At 39.1% G+C, this 18,059-nt stretch overlaps 1 protein-coding gene across 2 annotated transcripts in view; it reads left to right on the top strand.

Annotated features, from left to right (window-relative positions):
• The window catches only part of TOM1L1 (target of myb1 like 1 membrane trafficking protein), a 47,699-nt gene that overhangs the window by 12,313 nt on the left and 17,327 nt on the right, over positions 1–18,059 (top strand). For both annotated transcript variants that reach the window (XM_041724134.1, XM_041724133.1), the window contains exons 5-8: positions 51–176; positions 1,607–1,711; positions 3,090–3,206; positions 14,304–14,437. In XM_041724134.1, coding sequence (XP_041580068.1) covers positions 51–176; positions 1,607–1,711; positions 3,090–3,206; positions 14,304–14,437 — 482 coding nt within the window. The remainder of the gene's footprint in view (positions 1–50; positions 177–1,606; positions 1,712–3,089; positions 3,207–14,303; positions 14,438–18,059) is intronic.

Here is an 18,059-nt window from a genome sequence, read left to right as displayed (position 1 = left end):
TGTTTTGATTTTGCTGCTGCTTTAACTCTGGAACCATCTCTTGAATTCAGACTTGGTCACAAGGTTTCCCAGGAGGTGTGGATGTAAGCGAAGTGAAGGAAGTGTACCTTGACCTCCTTAAGAAAGGTGTTCAGTTTCCTACCTCAGAGGCAGAGGCTGAAACAGCAAGACAAGAGGTAGGATGCCTTCCTTGAGCTAATAGAGAATTAGTATGTTATGAGATTCTTCTCTCCTTGAAAAGAGCAACCCTGCCTCCATCCACACTCCATCCAAAAAGTTGAATTTATGAGAAGAACGTTGCAATATCTCCTAGAATAATCAAGAAGGTTGGTGTTAGCTGGATCTTTGGAACAACAGAGAGCCAACCACTCAAATGTCCTATGACTTATCTCTCATTGCAGGCTATCTTTTCCCACAGATAACATTCCTAGTAGATAACATTTCTCTTAAATTTTCATGTTAGAGCTTTAACTTTTTCAGATCCCAAGCTCAAAAACCTTTGAAAAGGGACCAACGTGGGTCAGTTTTCTATTTCTGAACAAATTAACTGAGGTCCTATAAAAACATGGTGGCTCCAGATGGAAATCATTTAGACAGAGGAGGGGACAATTCTCGAAAGAACTCGTGCTAGACAGGCAAGAGTCTCTACCATGGGGAGTCTTGTATTAAACAATAATGATTTTTGTATATAAGGTTTTGAACTTGTAATGCTTTGAGTACTGATTATAATTCAGCTCTTAACTTTCAGTAATTTCTGTAATGTGAAAGCAGTCATTCTTCCCTTCTGTAGATTGGTGAGTCCTGCCTTGATGGAAAAGCAGTTCAGGTGTATACCAGAAGTCTGACCTTTGATGAGGCTTTGTCCAGAGGCTAACGCTTCTATCTGTGCAGTCTGTTCCCTGAACACTAGCTACCTGCCCCAACCTTTACCTGCTAGGAGTCTGCTCACCATGCCCCTTTTATTCTTTCTTTCAAGGCATAATATAGTAGTGGTGTAGGACCTTATAACTCAATATGTGATTTGGGGAATATATAATATGGGAGCTTGTTAGACATATTCCTCTGTTGAGTAAATTAAACTCCTCATTTTTACAAGGTTTCTAGGTGACTTCTCTGGACCTAATGTCAAAACACTGGCCTGAGCCCTGTGCTTCAGGTTCTCTACTCAGGGTTGGAAATGAGGGATTGACTTTGGGAAGCACTCATTAGCGGAGAAGAAGGCGTTTTGCCAGTTGTGGCTTAAAAAGACTTGACATGAATTGACTTAGTATTTCTTTTTAAAAACTCAAAGAGAGGGCAGCAATAATCTCACATGGCAGTTTATCTTGTAGATCCTTGGTGTAAACTAAAAGCATTTTATTAAATTGTAATTTAGTTAATAACTATACTAGCCACCTTTTATTGAATACCTACTCTATTATGGGCACACTATTAGCACTCTTCTCAAAATGCTGGGCAGGTTGTATCCTTGACAGTTGACTCTGGGCTAACACCCTCTACCCAGGACTTTTGGTTGAGAAGCGATTAAGCCATTTGAATGGACAAACTGGGCTTGGGGTGGCTGTGTTAATTCCAGTAGTAATACTTCCATGTTTCACATTGATAGACCACTGAGATCTCCTCGAGCCCATCAACGTCTGTTCCTACCGCACCAGCTCTTTCTTCTGTAATTGTTCCCAAGAGCTCTACTCTTACATTGGTTCCAGAACAGGTAACAACAATGACAACTCTGTTTATTGGTGACTCTAAGTTATCAGCACTTTACATACAGTTTATTTTTATTTATTTCAGAGAGAGTGAGCACAAGTGAGCATGCATGCAGGGGGAGGGGCAGAGGGAGAGGGAGCATCCCAATCAGACTTGGTGCTGAGCTCCAAGCCCAAAGTGGGACTCGATCTCACAATCCTGCGATCACAACCTGAGCCGAAACCAAGAATCAGATGCTTAACCCACTGAGCCATCCAGGTGTCCCTGCAGTTTGCTGCTGCTGCTTAACATTAGGAGGTGGAGGCACCTTATTACCATCACTTTACAGAGGAGAGAACTGAAGCTTAGTGATAATATGTGACGTATCATGGTCACGTTTAAGTAGAAGGAATTCTCTGGACTCTGTCTGATTCTAAAGCCCAAACTCTCAACCATTGTGCTTGGTTAGTGGCTTTGTCTTTGTGGAGGCTGAGCTGTGGAATGGATCTTGTGTCAACCAGCTGATTCCTGTTGTTCCTGATAAGACCGTCCATATCTCTTTCAGAGAGTTCAGTAAGTGGAAGCCTGTTACTTAGCATTAATTGTGCCAACTGAATTACTTTTTTTTTTTTTTTTGTCTATATGTGTATCAGAGATCCAGATAATCGGTTATTATTGACGCTTATTTATGTTCTGCTATGAGGGAACTGTCATTTAAGACTGGATTGTTATATTCAGTATTCTATAAAATACTATAAAATTTTATGAAAATCCATGTGATCGATTCCTCTTAATATTGAATGCAGTTGGGGATCCATGGGTAGCTCAGCGGTTTAGCGCCTGCCTTTGGCTCAGGGCATGATCCTGGAGTCCTGGGATCGAGTCCTACATCGGGCTCCCTGCATGGAGCCTGCTTCTCCCTCTGCCTGTGTCTCTGCCCCTCTATCTCTCTGTCTCTCATGAATAAATAAATAAAATCTTTAAAAAAAACCTAAAAATTGAATGCAAGAAGAAAAGTGTTTTTCTCTTGATTTTTTTTTTTTTTCCTTTTCTAACTCCATGGGAACTAGAAAATGCTCATTTTTTTTCCTCATTGATTTTGCCACTAACATTTGCCATTTTGTCCAGATGCCATTATAGTCACCTTCCCCCTTTCCCATATTGGTTCTAATATTTTTTCCCCTTCACTTTTTCTTAGAGCACATTTCTAGATTTACATGAGATCTCAAGTCCTTTTAGAAGGGTAACAGATTTTACATTTATTAAAAAATTAGATATTTATATAAATTTGAAAACATTAAATTTCATAAAAGCCTTTTCTCTACTAGCAAATGTCCCCTTGGTAGCAGAAAACAAGGTAACCATTCTTCATTACATACTTTTGATTGTGTTGCTCTCCACAGATTGGAAAGTTGCACAGTGAATTGGATATGGTGAAAATGAATGTGAGAGTGATGTCTGCAATATTGATGGAGAATATTCCTGGGTCTGAAAACCGCGAAGACATAGAGCTTCTGCAGGTATAGTATGATTTCATGGACAGTCAGCCACACAGTCTAAGGTGTCTTCTATCTCAAGACTCTAAGAATAATATCATCTAGTTCATCTTCAGTGATTTCTAAACTTAACAAGGAGATGCAAGGATGACTTTATCATGAATGTAATAGTTACTTAAGCATGGTTCTTACTCTCTCACAATGAATAATTTAACAACATTAAATCATTTATAGCCTTAGTCGTATACAATCTGTTAGTTACTGTTTTAAATATGTACAGGTTGCTTCTATATCCATTTGCTCAATAAATGGACTGAGTAACAACAGTGGTGGTAAAGGATATAGAACTGAGGAGGCCATTCTAGTCCCCAAGGAACTTCTGTCTAGTGAGCAAGATTGTTTTGTCAACAACCAGTTTAAATAAAGTATTGTAGGTGCTGCAATAGAAATTTATCATACATTTGGGATCAGGGGTGAGGGCAGGGAGAATGGTGAGGGTTTTGGAGAGATTTAGATGAAGGCAGTGCTCCTGCTGTTGGAGGAAGACATGAATGGTGCATTTGGACTTGTATGAGCATGTGAGGAAAACCACAAATGGTTTGTTATTACTGAAACCATGGCCTTCCCAGACGTTTCCCTGTGTCTGTGCATCCATATACTCTTCCCTCTAATAGTTCTCAATTTTAAATTTTAACACAAATTTTAACACATTAACTTTAGAAAGCGGTGGGGAGGGGAGGAATCAGTTTCTAAGTCTTTTTCTTCCAACAAGTTATAGAATCTTACCCTATTTTTACTTTTCTCTGCCTCCCACTCCCGGCTGCTCACGTTGCTGTTATCTTTCCTTTAACTTCGTAGACTGTTACTAGATAATGTTTTTCTTGATCATTGCTTATTTGAGAAATAGTAAAAATTTCTCTTTCAGCATTACTCCTTGAATATCTTGCTGTGTCATTAAATTATCACTAGTGGTAAACTTTGGGTGTTTTCATGTCCAAAAATGTCTTTTTTTGCTGCTGCTATTAAGTTTGATTAGACACAGAATTCTCACTGCAAAATTCTTAAGTCCATCCAAGATACTGCTCCATTGTTCTTTTGTACCCAGTGGGGGTGATGAGAAGTATGAGTTCATTCTGATTCTTGAGTCTTTTATAGCGTTTTTTTTCTTTTTGTATGTATGAGGTCTGTTTACCTTAGTATTTCTGAAATTCCGCTATACTGTGTGTAGGGGGATGTATGTAAATATGTTTTTCCTTTATCCTGTGTAGTATTTGATAAGCCTTTTTGCCCTATCAATATCTGTGTATCTTAATTCTGGGAAATTCTCAGCTCTTTAGGTATTTCTTTTCTACCATGTGATCTCTTCATATGCAACTTCTCTTAGATGATGAAACTTCCAGTTGTATTTTTCTAATCTCTCAACATTTTTTCTTGTACTTTTCATCTCTTCATTCTTTCATGTTGTAATTCTAGGCAAGTTTCTCCATTCTGTGTACTTCTCTGAAACTTGCACATCAGTTTGTCTCTTCAGCCCTTCTAATGAACATTTTATTTCAAAAATTATGTTTTCTTGGGATGTCTGGGTGTCACAAGTCTGTTAAGCATCCGACTCTTGATTTCGGTTCAGGTCATGATCTTGGGGTCATGAGATCCAGCCCTGCATGGGGCTCTGCATTCAGCAGACGTTCTGCTTGAGATTCTCTCCCTCTATCGCTCCTCTCCTTCTTTTTTTTTTCCTTCTTTCTATCTCAAATAAATCTTTAAAAACTTGTTTTCTTAATCAGTTTGGATTTTTGTAACTTTTTCTTCATAGATATGCTTTTCTCTTCTATTTTTCTAAGGATAGTAATTATTTTTTGGTTGCTTTTTCCCTTTGCTCTTTGGATTCTTGTTCCTTGAATGCACATTCTTCATCATTTCTTTCAGTCATATTCCTCAGGTATCTGCTAGATTGGTGATTGTGAGCTCGTTTTTGTGTGAGGTTCCCTGGCAGTAGTCAGCATTCCCTGTGACCCAGCTCACCTGGGTACTGAGGATAAGACACAATCGCAGCAGCATATGCTTGGTACCATTTTTAGAGTGTGCAAGATTGGTAGGGGATGATGCTGGATGGGATATATGGGTAGGTGATCTTCTGAGTTATATGCTTCCTACTTTTCCTGCATGCTAATTCCTGTGGCCATGTCTGAAAAATACTATCTGTCCCATATTCTTGCTTTGATATTTAATTTTTAAATTTTAGCTAACATTCTTGTTACACATCGTGAGTCACAAAATTTATTATCTGTAAAAGCCTTTAATTGTGGATTTTTTTAAAAAGGATTACTACATAGGAACTACATTTAATGATTAATTTTCCTTTTAACCTCCTAATAGAATATATTAATATTACCTTTGCTGGTTAAGTATCCCCTTAGCTCTTCATATTCCAGTAACTGAAATAATACCTTGTCTCTGCCCCAAGCATTGCTCCCACCTGGTAAGAGATACTCCCATCTCAGTTCTCTGGTCTCAAATGGAGAGGTGTGGGCCTGCTTGTCCTGCTTGGTTGTTTCACTGCTGTACCTCTTAGGTGTCTGTTGGCTGCCCCTTGTGCCATCTTGTTCTAGCCTCTGTAGTCTCTAGGCATGGAGCATCCTTCATTTTCTGTCCATGTTCTGCAGCATTACTGCTTATGGGCAGCCTTGGATGTCCTGCATTATGCTTTCCCCTAACCCAGAAGTTGGCAAACTGTGGCCAGTGGGCCACATGTAGGCTTTGGTTTATTTTTGTGCCACCCATGAACTCAATGTTTTTAAAATTTTAAAAACGTTGTTAAAAAAGTTTCTAAAGCTATATCTGTGCAAGCCTACTTCCAGAGATCACTAAGGAATCAGATATACCTCTTAAGGAACTCTGTACCACTCCCCACCCACTATTACTGGATTTGAGTCTGTGATACCTCTCAGGGACACAGGGATAAAAAGAGCATTTAAAACCACAGCTTGAGAACATAAAGCTCCAGGTGAGGAGTGGTAAGATCTGGTCTATTAGGGTTATTGAGGACCTTATATACCATGCTAGAGTGGGCTTTCACTCTGATGGCAGAAGGGAACCATAAAAGGATAGAAGATGAAGGGCAATATAACCAGATACAATTTTAGAAAGATGCATCTGGTGACATTGAGATAAGTGCTAAAGAAGTGATTCTAAGAAATGGTTGAAGACAACCTTTACCACTTACACTACATTCTAAGAGAGAAATGATCTCTGTGATCAAATAAGTTTGCAAATCTGCCTACTACATTTCTCCTCTCAGAGATTCATAAAGCTTAATGTACTAAAGATGCCTAAGACTTTTTGTTTAACCCAACATTTACAAATGTATTTGACCAAAGATCCCCATTTGCTGAACATGTTAACATCTTATGGAACATGTTAACATCTGACAGATTGGGCTGATGAGCCTAATATGCTTTGAGAAACAAATCAATATTTTGGATCAGTGGCTGTAAGTACATTATTTTTAGAATATCTTACATAGGAAAATTACATGATTTTGCTAAGGGTTCTTGGCCTTGGACAAATCACTTACTATCATTGGACTTCATTTCTATACATATAACTTAAAGAGCCAAGAGGATACTTAACCAACAAAGATAATACATCCTATTAGGTTAAAAGAAAAATTAATCATTAAATGTAGTTCCTATGTAGTTAGTAATCCTTTTTTAAAAATCCACAATTGAAGGCTTTTACAGAAAATAAATTTTGTGACTCAGGATGTGTAACAAGCATGTTAACTAAATTTAAAAATTAAATACCAAAGCAAGGATATGGGACAGATAGTATTTTTCAGACATGGCCACAGCAGTATTTCTAATGCCACATGGTCTTCCCAGGCCTTTCAGAGCTTCTAAAGCAACATGATTTATGATTTTTCTCCCCTCTTCATCCATTTGTGGCAAGCAGTCCCTCATTAAAAACATACACTGAAACATCCCATTCGAATATGTGAATCCAGCTTTGTGTGTGCTGTCCTGGAGTACACTGAAATGCCTTTTTGTGTCAGTCTTTGGGTGCAGATGTTTGGTTGCATTTTGCAAGGATAATGCTAATACTCTGTTTCGATGCCAGAGTTTAGGGCTGTGTGTTGCCTTGAATAATAAGGAGACTTGGGGTATAAATCAACATTAGAATACCACTCATGGCCCATTGGAGTTGAATGGGTTCTGGCACCTGATCAGCTTGTTTTACGGAGCCCTTTGAATGTGTAACTTTATTTTTCTTTTTGTTTTTCATTAGTAACACATAGGGATCTCATGAGGAGTGCTATTCTTATATGCTTTTGATAAGAATTGGAATTTTTTCGTGTACTCTCAATTACTCATAAAAGAAAACTATTTCTCTTCTCATAACACTTCTGACACCAAGTGGGTGAGGTTCCCCCACGCACACACATTAAACAGTTCTAACACTAACTACCCAGAGTTAGCACAGACCCCACAGGGTCAGGGCTCAGTCCCACAAGACCATCCCCACTTCATTCAGATGCTTGTTGCAGATCTGGGTATTCTATACTTTGGACCAATAAGCTGTAAACTTGGGATTCTTACAACCCCCTCCTTGGGTTGGACTGTTTGCTAGAATGCCTCACAGAACTCAGGGAAACATTTATATGTGCTGTTTTATTATAGAGGCTGTTACAAAGGATACAGATAAACAGTCAGGGAAGAGATACATAGGATGAGGTCCAAAAGGGTTCCAAAGTGCTTGCTACAGGAGCTCTTGTACCCATGGACTTGGAATGTGATTGAGCCACCCAGTCGCCCCCTCATTCTTTCTTAAAAGCTGAGGCATATATGTTAAAATAGTATTATATTGTGTCCAGCATTTTTTTTTTTTAGGTATTTTGTCTTCAGGGAAGTTTTTAGGATCTTGAGCTGGAAACTGCTGGAAACCAAAAACTGTACAGCATGCTTTTTCTAAAAATTGAGATAAAATTTACATGGTAAAGAATTAACCGGTGTTCCTGGGTGGCTCAGTTGGTTAAGTGTCTACCTTTGGCTCAGGTCACGTCTCACATCTATATATAGCTTTTTAAAAGGTAAACTACCTCATGTCATCCTTCCTTGGAACCCTCCAGTGGCTTCCCATCACACTTGGGGGAAAAAAAAAAAAACAACCTCCTTATTCTGGCTACAAAGCCCTCCCTGATCAGCTCCTGCTCCTTTCTACAATACATGCTTTTTATTGGTCCATGTCCACTGGCCACCCTCCTGGTCCTTGGACACACCAGGTTTGTTCTTGCTGGGGAGTATTTCATGCTTGACCATCATGTTTCCCTAACGGCCAACTTTTTTTCCTCACTCTCAACTTAGTCTTACCTCCTCTGAGAAGCCTTTCCTGACTTTCCAGGCTTTAGACTCTGGACTTTGGTCTCCTGCCCCTTCACCATTTCATCTTCCACCTAGGCTTCAAAGCTTGTCTTGAATATTTATTCAGCTGCCTTTGCCTAATAGAATGGAAACTCCACAAAGATTATCTCACCTATTGCTCAGGTTCTGGCTTCTAGAGCAATGCCTGCCATAATGGACTTACTCAGTAAAAATATCTTTGATAAATTAATGTTTTTTCCCCTAAGTTTTGTGTGGTTTAAAATAAAAAACTTTGGGGCACCTGGGTGTCTCATTTGGTTAAGCATCTGCCTTTGGCTCAGGTCACAATCCCAGAGTCCTGGGATTGAGCCCCCCACGTTGGGGATCCCTGCTTAGCAAGGAGTCTGCTTCCCCTCTGCCCCTATCCCCACCCACCTCCACTCATGCTTACTCTCTCATACTCAAACAAAATGTTAAAAAAAATAAAATACTTAGCCTTGCTGTGAGAGACAGTGTCTTCATTTCTTTTTTCTCAATTAGATAGCATGTTGTCCAAATAGCATTTACTAACAATTCATACTACCTCCATTACTTTTAAACACTCCTTCATTGTATTTTATATTCTAATACAAGGACATCTTTCTGGAGGCTGTTCTGTTTGATCTGTTTATTCAGCCCTCTGTTGGTATCATGCTATTTTAATGATCCTAAGTATGTAATTTCATGCCTTTGTATGCTATGTTAGTGAAACATGTGGCATACTCAGTTTGGATAAGAGGAGAGTTTAATCAAGGTACTATTTATTCAAGATATTGCAGGATTTAGGGAGACCACAGGTGCTAGCTCACTATCCTGTGCTATTAACTTATATCCATAGGCATAAATAGGCAAGAGGGAAGTTTTGCCAGAACCCAAAAGAGAGAATGATAGAGAAAAGCAGCCTTGAGAGTAGAGGTGCTTTTGGTGGAAGGATTAGAGGGGGAAAAATATAGCCAGATCTCCCTCTCTTTCCTTCCTTCCATTTCCTGCCAGTGCATGCTGCTTGTGAACTCAATCACAAGTGAGAGGGCAAGGGACCTGGCGATATGTTCCTTACAGGCCATGCCCCAGAGCAGAGAGTGTGGATGGTGAATTTGGAGGGTAAAAGGCATTCAACACATAAGAAAACTCCTAAAAAAAAAAAAAAAAAAAAAAAAAAATTCATTGGCTTTTCTTACACAGCTTACCAGTGGTCACAGTCTTATGCAATTTGTTAATGTTAAAACAGGCCTCTGTATTTGGAATCTCTTCCTGTTTTGTCTGTGGGTATTTACCTGCTACCAACTGTTCTGTTTTGGGGGAGTTGTTTTTTGTTTTGTTTTTTTTGAGCCTGTTTCCTGTCTGTGTTCTTCCATCTGAAATCTGGTATATTTGAATTCCCTTTTCTCCTCTTCCAGGCCAGTCTACGCAGTTATATCCTGAAGCTCCTGCTCTTTGTTAGACTTCCAGGCAGTAAAACTATTGTTATAGTGGGCTCCTTTCCCTGCTGCCATATTCTCATGGCCTTTGACCTTCATTGGGGTGGAAACTGGATTTCATTTAGTTTCCCAGAGTGGGGTACAAGGATCCTGAGCTGCATCTAATCTCAATGTTGTGATGAATCAAAAGTGTCTGCTCCAGTCACAGAGATGAAATAGCATAGCATGAGTCTTGCCTTTGCTTTCTTAGCATTTTACACTTGGCTTAGAGCTACTTTACTCTTAACCTTGAATATCTGACTTCCCTGTACCTCTCATTTCAGTCTCCTCTTGTTTTTGCCTAGCCCTAGTAGGGCAATGAAAAAAAGAGAATGTTTTAGTCTTCTGTAGAAGAAAACAAGTTCTGATTTAAGAGTACAACTGGAGAAAGCCTTAGTCTTGATTAGTAGATAAGTTTATAATTAGGTGAATTTAAAATTTCATCTCATAAGGATAATTTGTTACCAATTGGGAGGAAAAAAAAACAGTAAAATGTCTTTCAGTGGGGATGCCTGGGTGGCTTAGTGGTTGAGCATCTGCTTTTGGCTCACGTCATGATCCTGCGGTCCTGGGATCAAGTTTTGCATCAGGCTCCCTGCAGGGAGCCTGCTTCTGTCTCTGCCTGTGTCTCTGCCTGTGTTTCTCATGAATAGATAAACAAAATCATAAAAAAAAAATTCTTCAGTGGACACTCTTACTGTCTTTACCATTTAGAAACTTGTAGAAGGAACTTTGAGTGTCTCTGAGATCATCTCCCTTCCTTTACAGAAAGGGGATGATCTGCCCACACAGTGACAAGTCATGGAGCTGGGGGGAGAGCCTTGTTCTCCTGAACCTATGTTCTATCTATTTACCAACTTCTCATTTTGAGCCCAGAATCAACTTTCTAGTATAGGTGGCTAACCTATAGCCACCTATACTATTCTAGTCAGGTTGGAAGCAACCTGAAGGCAGTAACCAAGTCATATGCTTCTAAACCCATACGATTTATGCATGTTTATGATACATGCTTTGACACTGAATGAGTTCACTAAGTACCTGCTGAATTGAATAGATCGATGCTCTTTGTTGAGGAATTAATGATTTAAGGTAAAAGAGCTAAGGAGTTACTGAAGACAAAGACTTTGGGGGAAATCTTGAAAATATTTGGTTAGGAAAAAGGATTCTAAATTTGCTATTCACTCAGCTGACCTCTTGTGTAAGGAAAAGGACTACAAGCAGGTGACACTGAGAACTGTTTGGTTTTAGGGTGAGGGGTAGTTTTTTATTTTATTTTATTTTTTTTGCAGATAGAGACATTTTCTAAGGGCTCCTGTAGTCTGGGTGAGGAGGATTGAGAGGGAGGAAATATGTTATGGGCTGATAATAGGAGTATCACCCTACAGATATTATTTCCAAAGAAGGCTTGCAAGAAACACATTTTTTTCCCCGTTTTCACTTTTTCAGAGGAGATGTTCAGGCACTCCTATTTTTATTTTTATTGAGTTGCACTATGTTGCTGAATGTGGGTTGATATGGTTGGAGTTGAAAGTGCAAAAGGATCTCCTTCCTTAATTCCCGAGTCCTCTGTGGGGGACTAGGAGCCATCTGGATGTCAGAAAAGACTCTTAATGAGCTCTTTTTGTTTTGCTCCAAAGACTTTTGAATTGATTGTTAAATTCCCTTGAACTGAGAAGTCTACCTTTGCTTTGATATGATATTTAAGGGGGCAGTTCCAGGGCCTCTGTGATGGACATATGCAGCAGCAGCTGTTACTCTGTGTTTTGACTGTCTCCTCCTGGCTCCCCGCATCCACAGCCCTGCAGGTGCCTGCCGTGGGGAACTTCTGACCCATCCTCTTGGTTCATGGTGCTGATATAGGCTCTTTCCAGGTGGCGTGGCCCTCCTCTGAGACGAACATCAATTGCAAAGATCAGAGTGGGCTGGCTTTTGAAGAGGTTTTACAGATTCTGCTCTGCAAACCTGCTGAGAAATATGGTGTTCCTTTCATGTTTCCATTCCATCTGTCTTTTGAGAGGGCAAAGGGAGGGTCTTCTTGTGACCGAGGGCTATTGATGTTGGCTGCAAATTTCATTTCAAATTAATTTCTACATTTTTGTCATGGGCATCTAACAGCCATTGTATTTCCTTGATCTTGACATTGCTCTAGCAAGGCTGCTAATGAATAAGAAGGAGAATAATTTCATTACATTCACTAATGGAAAAGTTCTCATTCATCATGGGGATTATATTAAACATGTTCTTTGTTCTTTCCTCAGTATAATATTGGGTCCTGAGTAAAGGTGTATTACAGGATTATATTAGCTGTTAAATTTCCAGGGATACTTCCTTATGCCATTGTTAATACATTTATTGACTACCTGCTGTATGCCAGACACTATGGGGTTTCAGCTTTACCATTTCCTATTTTTACAACAACCTGCAAGATAGTCATTATCCTTGTTTTTTAGATATGTAAAAAACAAAACTGAATCTAAAATTTAACTAAATCTCATATCAGGAATGCATATGGGAGAGGCCTACTTTGTTCTACTGAGTCTAAAATCTGTTCTCTTGGGTTGCCTGGGTGGCTCAGTGGTTAAGCGTTTGCCTTAGGCTCAGGGCATTATCCCAGGTTTTTGGGATTGAGTTCTGCATCGGGCTTCCCACAGGGAGCCTGCTACTCCCTCTGCCTATGTCTCTGCCTTTCTCTCTGTATCTCTCATGAATAAATAAATAAAATCATTTAAAAAAATAAAGTCTGTTCTCTTTGTACTCCAGGAGGCCATATGTAAGCCAAATTCAGCTTACCACCTGTCTTTGTTTTATTAGGATATGGCCGCACCTACTTGTTTGCATGTTACCCATGGTTGCTCTCATGTTATAATGGCAGAGTTGGGTAGTTCTTTTTCTCTGACAGAGAACATATGGTCCAAGAGTATATTTAATACTCTCTGAGCTTTTAAGAAAAAGTTTACCAACCCCTGCTGATAGTGGCCACATCATTAGCAAATAGGACAGTTTTTCTGGCTGAAGATTGTGGTTACAAAATCCAGAATCTATCCTTTATCTGTCCATATGGCTTTTTTCCTTTTTATTTTCTTTTATCTCCTAAATATTTTTGTTAGAATTCTATAGAGGGTAGTGGCTTTTACCTCTGAGCCCAAATGCCAGTTATTAATGGTTTGATTAATTTATTTGGAGATTTCCTGTCAGGGCTCTTGTAATAGATGGTTTGAGATTCTAAATGGTTTAGCCAGCTCTAAGTTTTTCAGTGGGTCTGTCTTTCTTGAGGAGAAACAAGTCAGATAATGGAATAGTATGATGATATAGCAAGTTCTGTCACTCTCGTTTTGAGAGTGTACTTAATGTACTATTACATTTACAAATTCTAGCTGAGGTGAATTTGAAGAAACATGAATATTAATTTTATGCTCCTCAGGCTTGCCTATAAGGATATAAGTGTAAGGCAGCAGTTTTCAAATTGCCCGTGTACATAAGAAACACCTCAGATGCTTACTTGAAAAAAAAAAATGTAGATTCCCAGATCCTCAGCCCTGGAGATTCTGAATGAGTGGATCGGCTGTAGGTACTCCTGATGCTCATGAGGAAAAGTTAGTTTGAGGAGTACAGTCCGGGCTTACTGCAGTGACTCTAGGTAGTCCAAACAAGGATAGCATCCCTGACTTTTTTTTTTTTTTTTTTAAGTTTGTTTCCGTTTACCTTGGAATGTGATGTTGTAATTGTAAACTTTAATTAAGTAAAATGTAATAGGAAAATTATGCCACTATAAATGTATTTTAACTACTACTTTCTTCTACTACCACTAATAGTGACAGTGAGCATTTTGTGTTTTATGTGGCGCTTTATAGTCAGAGTTCCTCATTATACATATCTCATTTGCTTTTTATGTCACCCCTTGAGGTAGATGTGGCAACTAGTATAACTTCCATTTATCAAATGAGGAACCCGAGATTTAGAAAACAAGTGATTTCTATATTCTGCAACTTGTGAGCAGTACCTCATATACCAGTTATAATTTCTAGTCATTTGTTCTGTGCAGTGTACCATAGTATCCTTATGATACCTGTTTTGGTTTTTTAGAGGAAAATATAATCATGTGTAACTCATTACCTTCTGATAAGAAGGATAAGCTGTACATAAATACTTTGGTAATCTCCCATAAGTAACTCATGATGGAAGTGATAAACCAGCATTTACAGATTGGCCAGTTTCTTTATAGAACTTCTGTAGCATGGAAAAAGAAATTTTTCTCCTTTCTTTGACAGAAACTTTATAAGACAAGTCGAGAGATGCAGGAGAGGATCATGGACCTGCTCATAGTGGTGGAGAATGAAGACGTAACCATGGAGCTGATTCAAGTGAATGAGGATTTGAATAATGCCCTCCTTGGATGTGAGAGGTGAGCTGATGTGTACCCTCCTCAACCTCCTCCAAGTCTGGTCCCCCCACCCCCAGTGGCTTGGCATTCTTATGAGAGTGCCTACTGGGTAAACATTCAGTTAGGATAAGGAACAGCTTGAAGACAAGCCTGCCTTCCTTCCAAGATCGGGAATGTGGTCCTGGCCTTCTGGGAGCTTGTGATATGGCTTGCACAAATGAGAGCACATCTGAGCAGTGCCAGTAGCATTCTTGGGCATTCTCAGGCAGTGTAAACATCTGACCATAGCAGGGCCTGGATCTTACTCACTTGATCACGTCTGCACAACTCAGTGGAGACTCAAATAGATGAACAGTATAAACAAAGCATCTTAGTAAAAGTGAGGTTTGTCCTAAGTTTGAGATGGACAAGGACATAAAACAGTACAGAGGGGAAAGGAGGATATTTTATATGAAGAAAGTAGTCTATACAAAACGAGAGCAGTAGTGAGGACATTTTGTATATGAATATTTCTTTTTAAATTTCTATTCAGAAAAGTATGAAGGCAAGATTTTAAATATTTATCATTTGTCACTAACATTTTAGTGTTTTTCCAACATTTTTTGTAGCTATGATCACGTAAAGGACATACACTTTTGTTTCTCTCAATTTTATTCACAAGTATTTACGTAACCTATGTTTTAAGTCCTTTTGATATGTTATTGTTTTTTAAGATTCTACTGATTCATTTGAGAGAGTGAGTGAGTGCACAAGCCAGGGAAGAGGGAGAGGGAGAAGCAGACTCCTCACTGATTAGGGAGCCCAATGTGGGGTTCAATCCTAGGACCCCAGAATCATGACCTGAGCCAAAGGCAGACACTTAACTGACTGAGCCACACAGGTGCCCAAAATGTCTTTATTTTTGGAGAATCCCTTCTAAAATATCTAAGGGTGAAATATCATAAAGTCTATAATTTTAAATATTTTAGCAAAAAATATATAAATATGGCCAAAAAATGGACCGTTACTAAATTTAGCTGATGAATGGGATGTTCATTATGCTGTTCTCTTTACTTTCCTGTAAGTTTGAACTTTTCCTAATAAGTTAAAGCAAATGAATCTGAGTTAACAGTTAATGTCACCTATCTAAAACAACTTATTTCAGTGCTTTTAAAATATTGTATAAAAAAGTTGTACATAAATGCACCCAGAGATCTATTATTAGGAACCTGAAAAAAGAAAAACCCATAGCTCCAGGCAAATCTCATGGTCTCTTTCAAAACTATCCTGGGACTTCCTGTTATGGTAATTCTAGAGTATCTGAGCTCCCCATACTTTTTCTTCAGTAGAAAGAAAAAGTCCTCATTTCTCAGTAGGAGTGGTGTTGACAATTTAGGTGAGGCAGTTTTCCCATGTGTGGACCCTGCTTAGTGGTTCCTATGGGAAATAGAATAGGGCTGGACTTAAAAAAAAAAAAAAAAAAATCGAATCTTGATGATTTCCAAGAAAATTGCTAAAGTAAGCAATTGTAAGACTTAGGTTTGTTCCTGTCTCTTAATTTCTCCCTCCTCCTCATTAACATCACACTGAGCCTTTTAACTTATTGACTAGAGTTTTTCTGTTCATCATGAGTGAACCAAGAGAATCAGTGAAATAAAACCTCCATCTTTTACATACTGCCTATCAGAGACTGCAGCTATTCATATGAAGAGATGACCGTGTGTTGACTGAGCAAGTGAGCCCAGCAACTGGTATTGTCTGAGCACTGAACAAACTCAAATTCTTGCCTCTTATTTTCTGTGGCATAAATCTTAGTAAGTGGAAAAATAGCTCAGAAAAACTACATGGCTGTCAGCAGAGTGCTGCCTTCTGGTTTTCATCTTGGGAAATTCTATTACAAACCATTAAGACCACGGACTGAAAGCTTTTTTTTTTTTTTTTTTTAAGATTTTATTTACTTATTCATGAGAGACAGAGAGAGAGAGAGAGAGAGAGAGAGAGAGAGAGAGAGGCAGAGACACAGGCAGAGGGAGAAGCAGGCTCCCTGTAGGGAGCCTGACGTGGGACTCGATCCTGGGTCTCCAGGATCACGTCCCAGGCCGGAGGCGGCGCTAAACTGCTGAGCCACCTGGGCTGCCCTAAAAGCTTCTTCTGAAGGGGGATGTGTGTTTTTTGGATCTAGATATCAGGAGATTGGGTTACTTCTGTGAATGGCTCATTCTGATTCTGCTTTGAACCATGTGTGCCAGAAACAACTGCAGTCATTTGTGGGACAGAAACACTTAAGATTCAGACAAATGTTTTGTATCTAGAAAATTTGGTAGTCTTGGTGTATTAGTTTCCTATAGCTGCTGTAACAAATTATCACAAATTTAGTGGTTTAAAACAGCATAAACTTACTATCCTACTAGACCTGTAAGATTCCAAAATGGCTCTCACTGGGCTAACATCAAGGTGTCAATAGGGGTATGTCCCCCCCTTTTTTTTTTTTTAAAGATTTTATTTATTCATGAGAGAAAGAGAGGCAGAGACATAGGCAGAGAGAGAAGCAGGCTCCATGCAGGGAGTGTGATGTGGGACTGGATTCCGGACTCCAGGATCATATCCTGAGGCAAAGGCAGGCACTAAACTGCTGAGCCACCCAGGGTCCTGGGTATGTTCCTTTTTAAAGGCTCTAGAGGAAAATCCATTTGCTTAACTTTTGCAGCTTCTAGAGGCTGCCCACTGTCCTTGGCTTATGATCCCTTTCTACCATCTTCAAAGCCAACATCATCCAGTTTAGTTTTTCTTATATTAGATCATTCTTGCTGCTGCTTCTGTCTCCCTCTTCACATTTAAGGGCCTTTATGGTTATATTGCTGGGCTGTATACTCCAGGCTAATCTTCCTATTAAAGTCTCTCTATTAAGGCAACCTTCCATTTGCCATCCAATTGTACAATTGTATAAAACAGTTGTACATAAATGCACCCAAAGATCTATAATTAGGAACCTGAAAAAAGAAAATAAAAAAACATAGCTCATAACTTATTCACTGATCTAATGACTAGGATATAGATATCTTGGAAGGGAAGGAGCTTCATTCTGTTCATCCCAGTCTGTTCCCCAAAAATTCACACCCATCCACATAGAAAATGCATTTACCCTATGCCAACATCCCCCAGAGTTTCTGCTCATTACATCTAGGGAAGAGTTGTGCAAATAAGGAAACAGAAGTTTGTTACTCAAGGCTTGATCTGTGAGGGTTGTCCATACTTAGCACATAACTAATGTACAAAAAGCCAATGCCATAAGGAGGTAGAAGAAAGCATGTGTTTGGAAAGGGAAAAATCCTTAAACCTAAGTGCATGTTCTAATTTAGTCTAAGCTTTTTTAAATGTTGAGGTTCATGGAGCCGATGTGTCAAAATACTGTATGTTTCTAAAGCAACTCCTAGTTTGCAAAGCATTTCCACATTCATCCACCTGTATTATCTTTCTAGGGGTCGCCTCTGAGAATAACTTTCTGAGGAAATGCTTCAAATGCTGCTATTCTCTTTTAGCAGATATAGAACTGAGGATCATAAATTATATCCATGATCCTATAGTTATGTGATAATAAAGCTGACACTCTATCCTTGGACTACTGCCTTCAACTTCATTATTCTCTCAGACCTATTGTTTGTTT

This window comes from Vulpes lagopus, chromosome 12 (genome assembly GCF_018345385.1).
Source record: "Vulpes lagopus strain Blue_001 chromosome 12, ASM1834538v1, whole genome shotgun sequence".
Taxonomy (NCBI): Eukaryota; Metazoa; Chordata; class Mammalia; order Carnivora; family Canidae; genus Vulpes; species Vulpes lagopus.
Note: the sequence above shows the minus strand (reverse complement) of the source record. Positions and strands in the feature narration are given on the sequence as shown.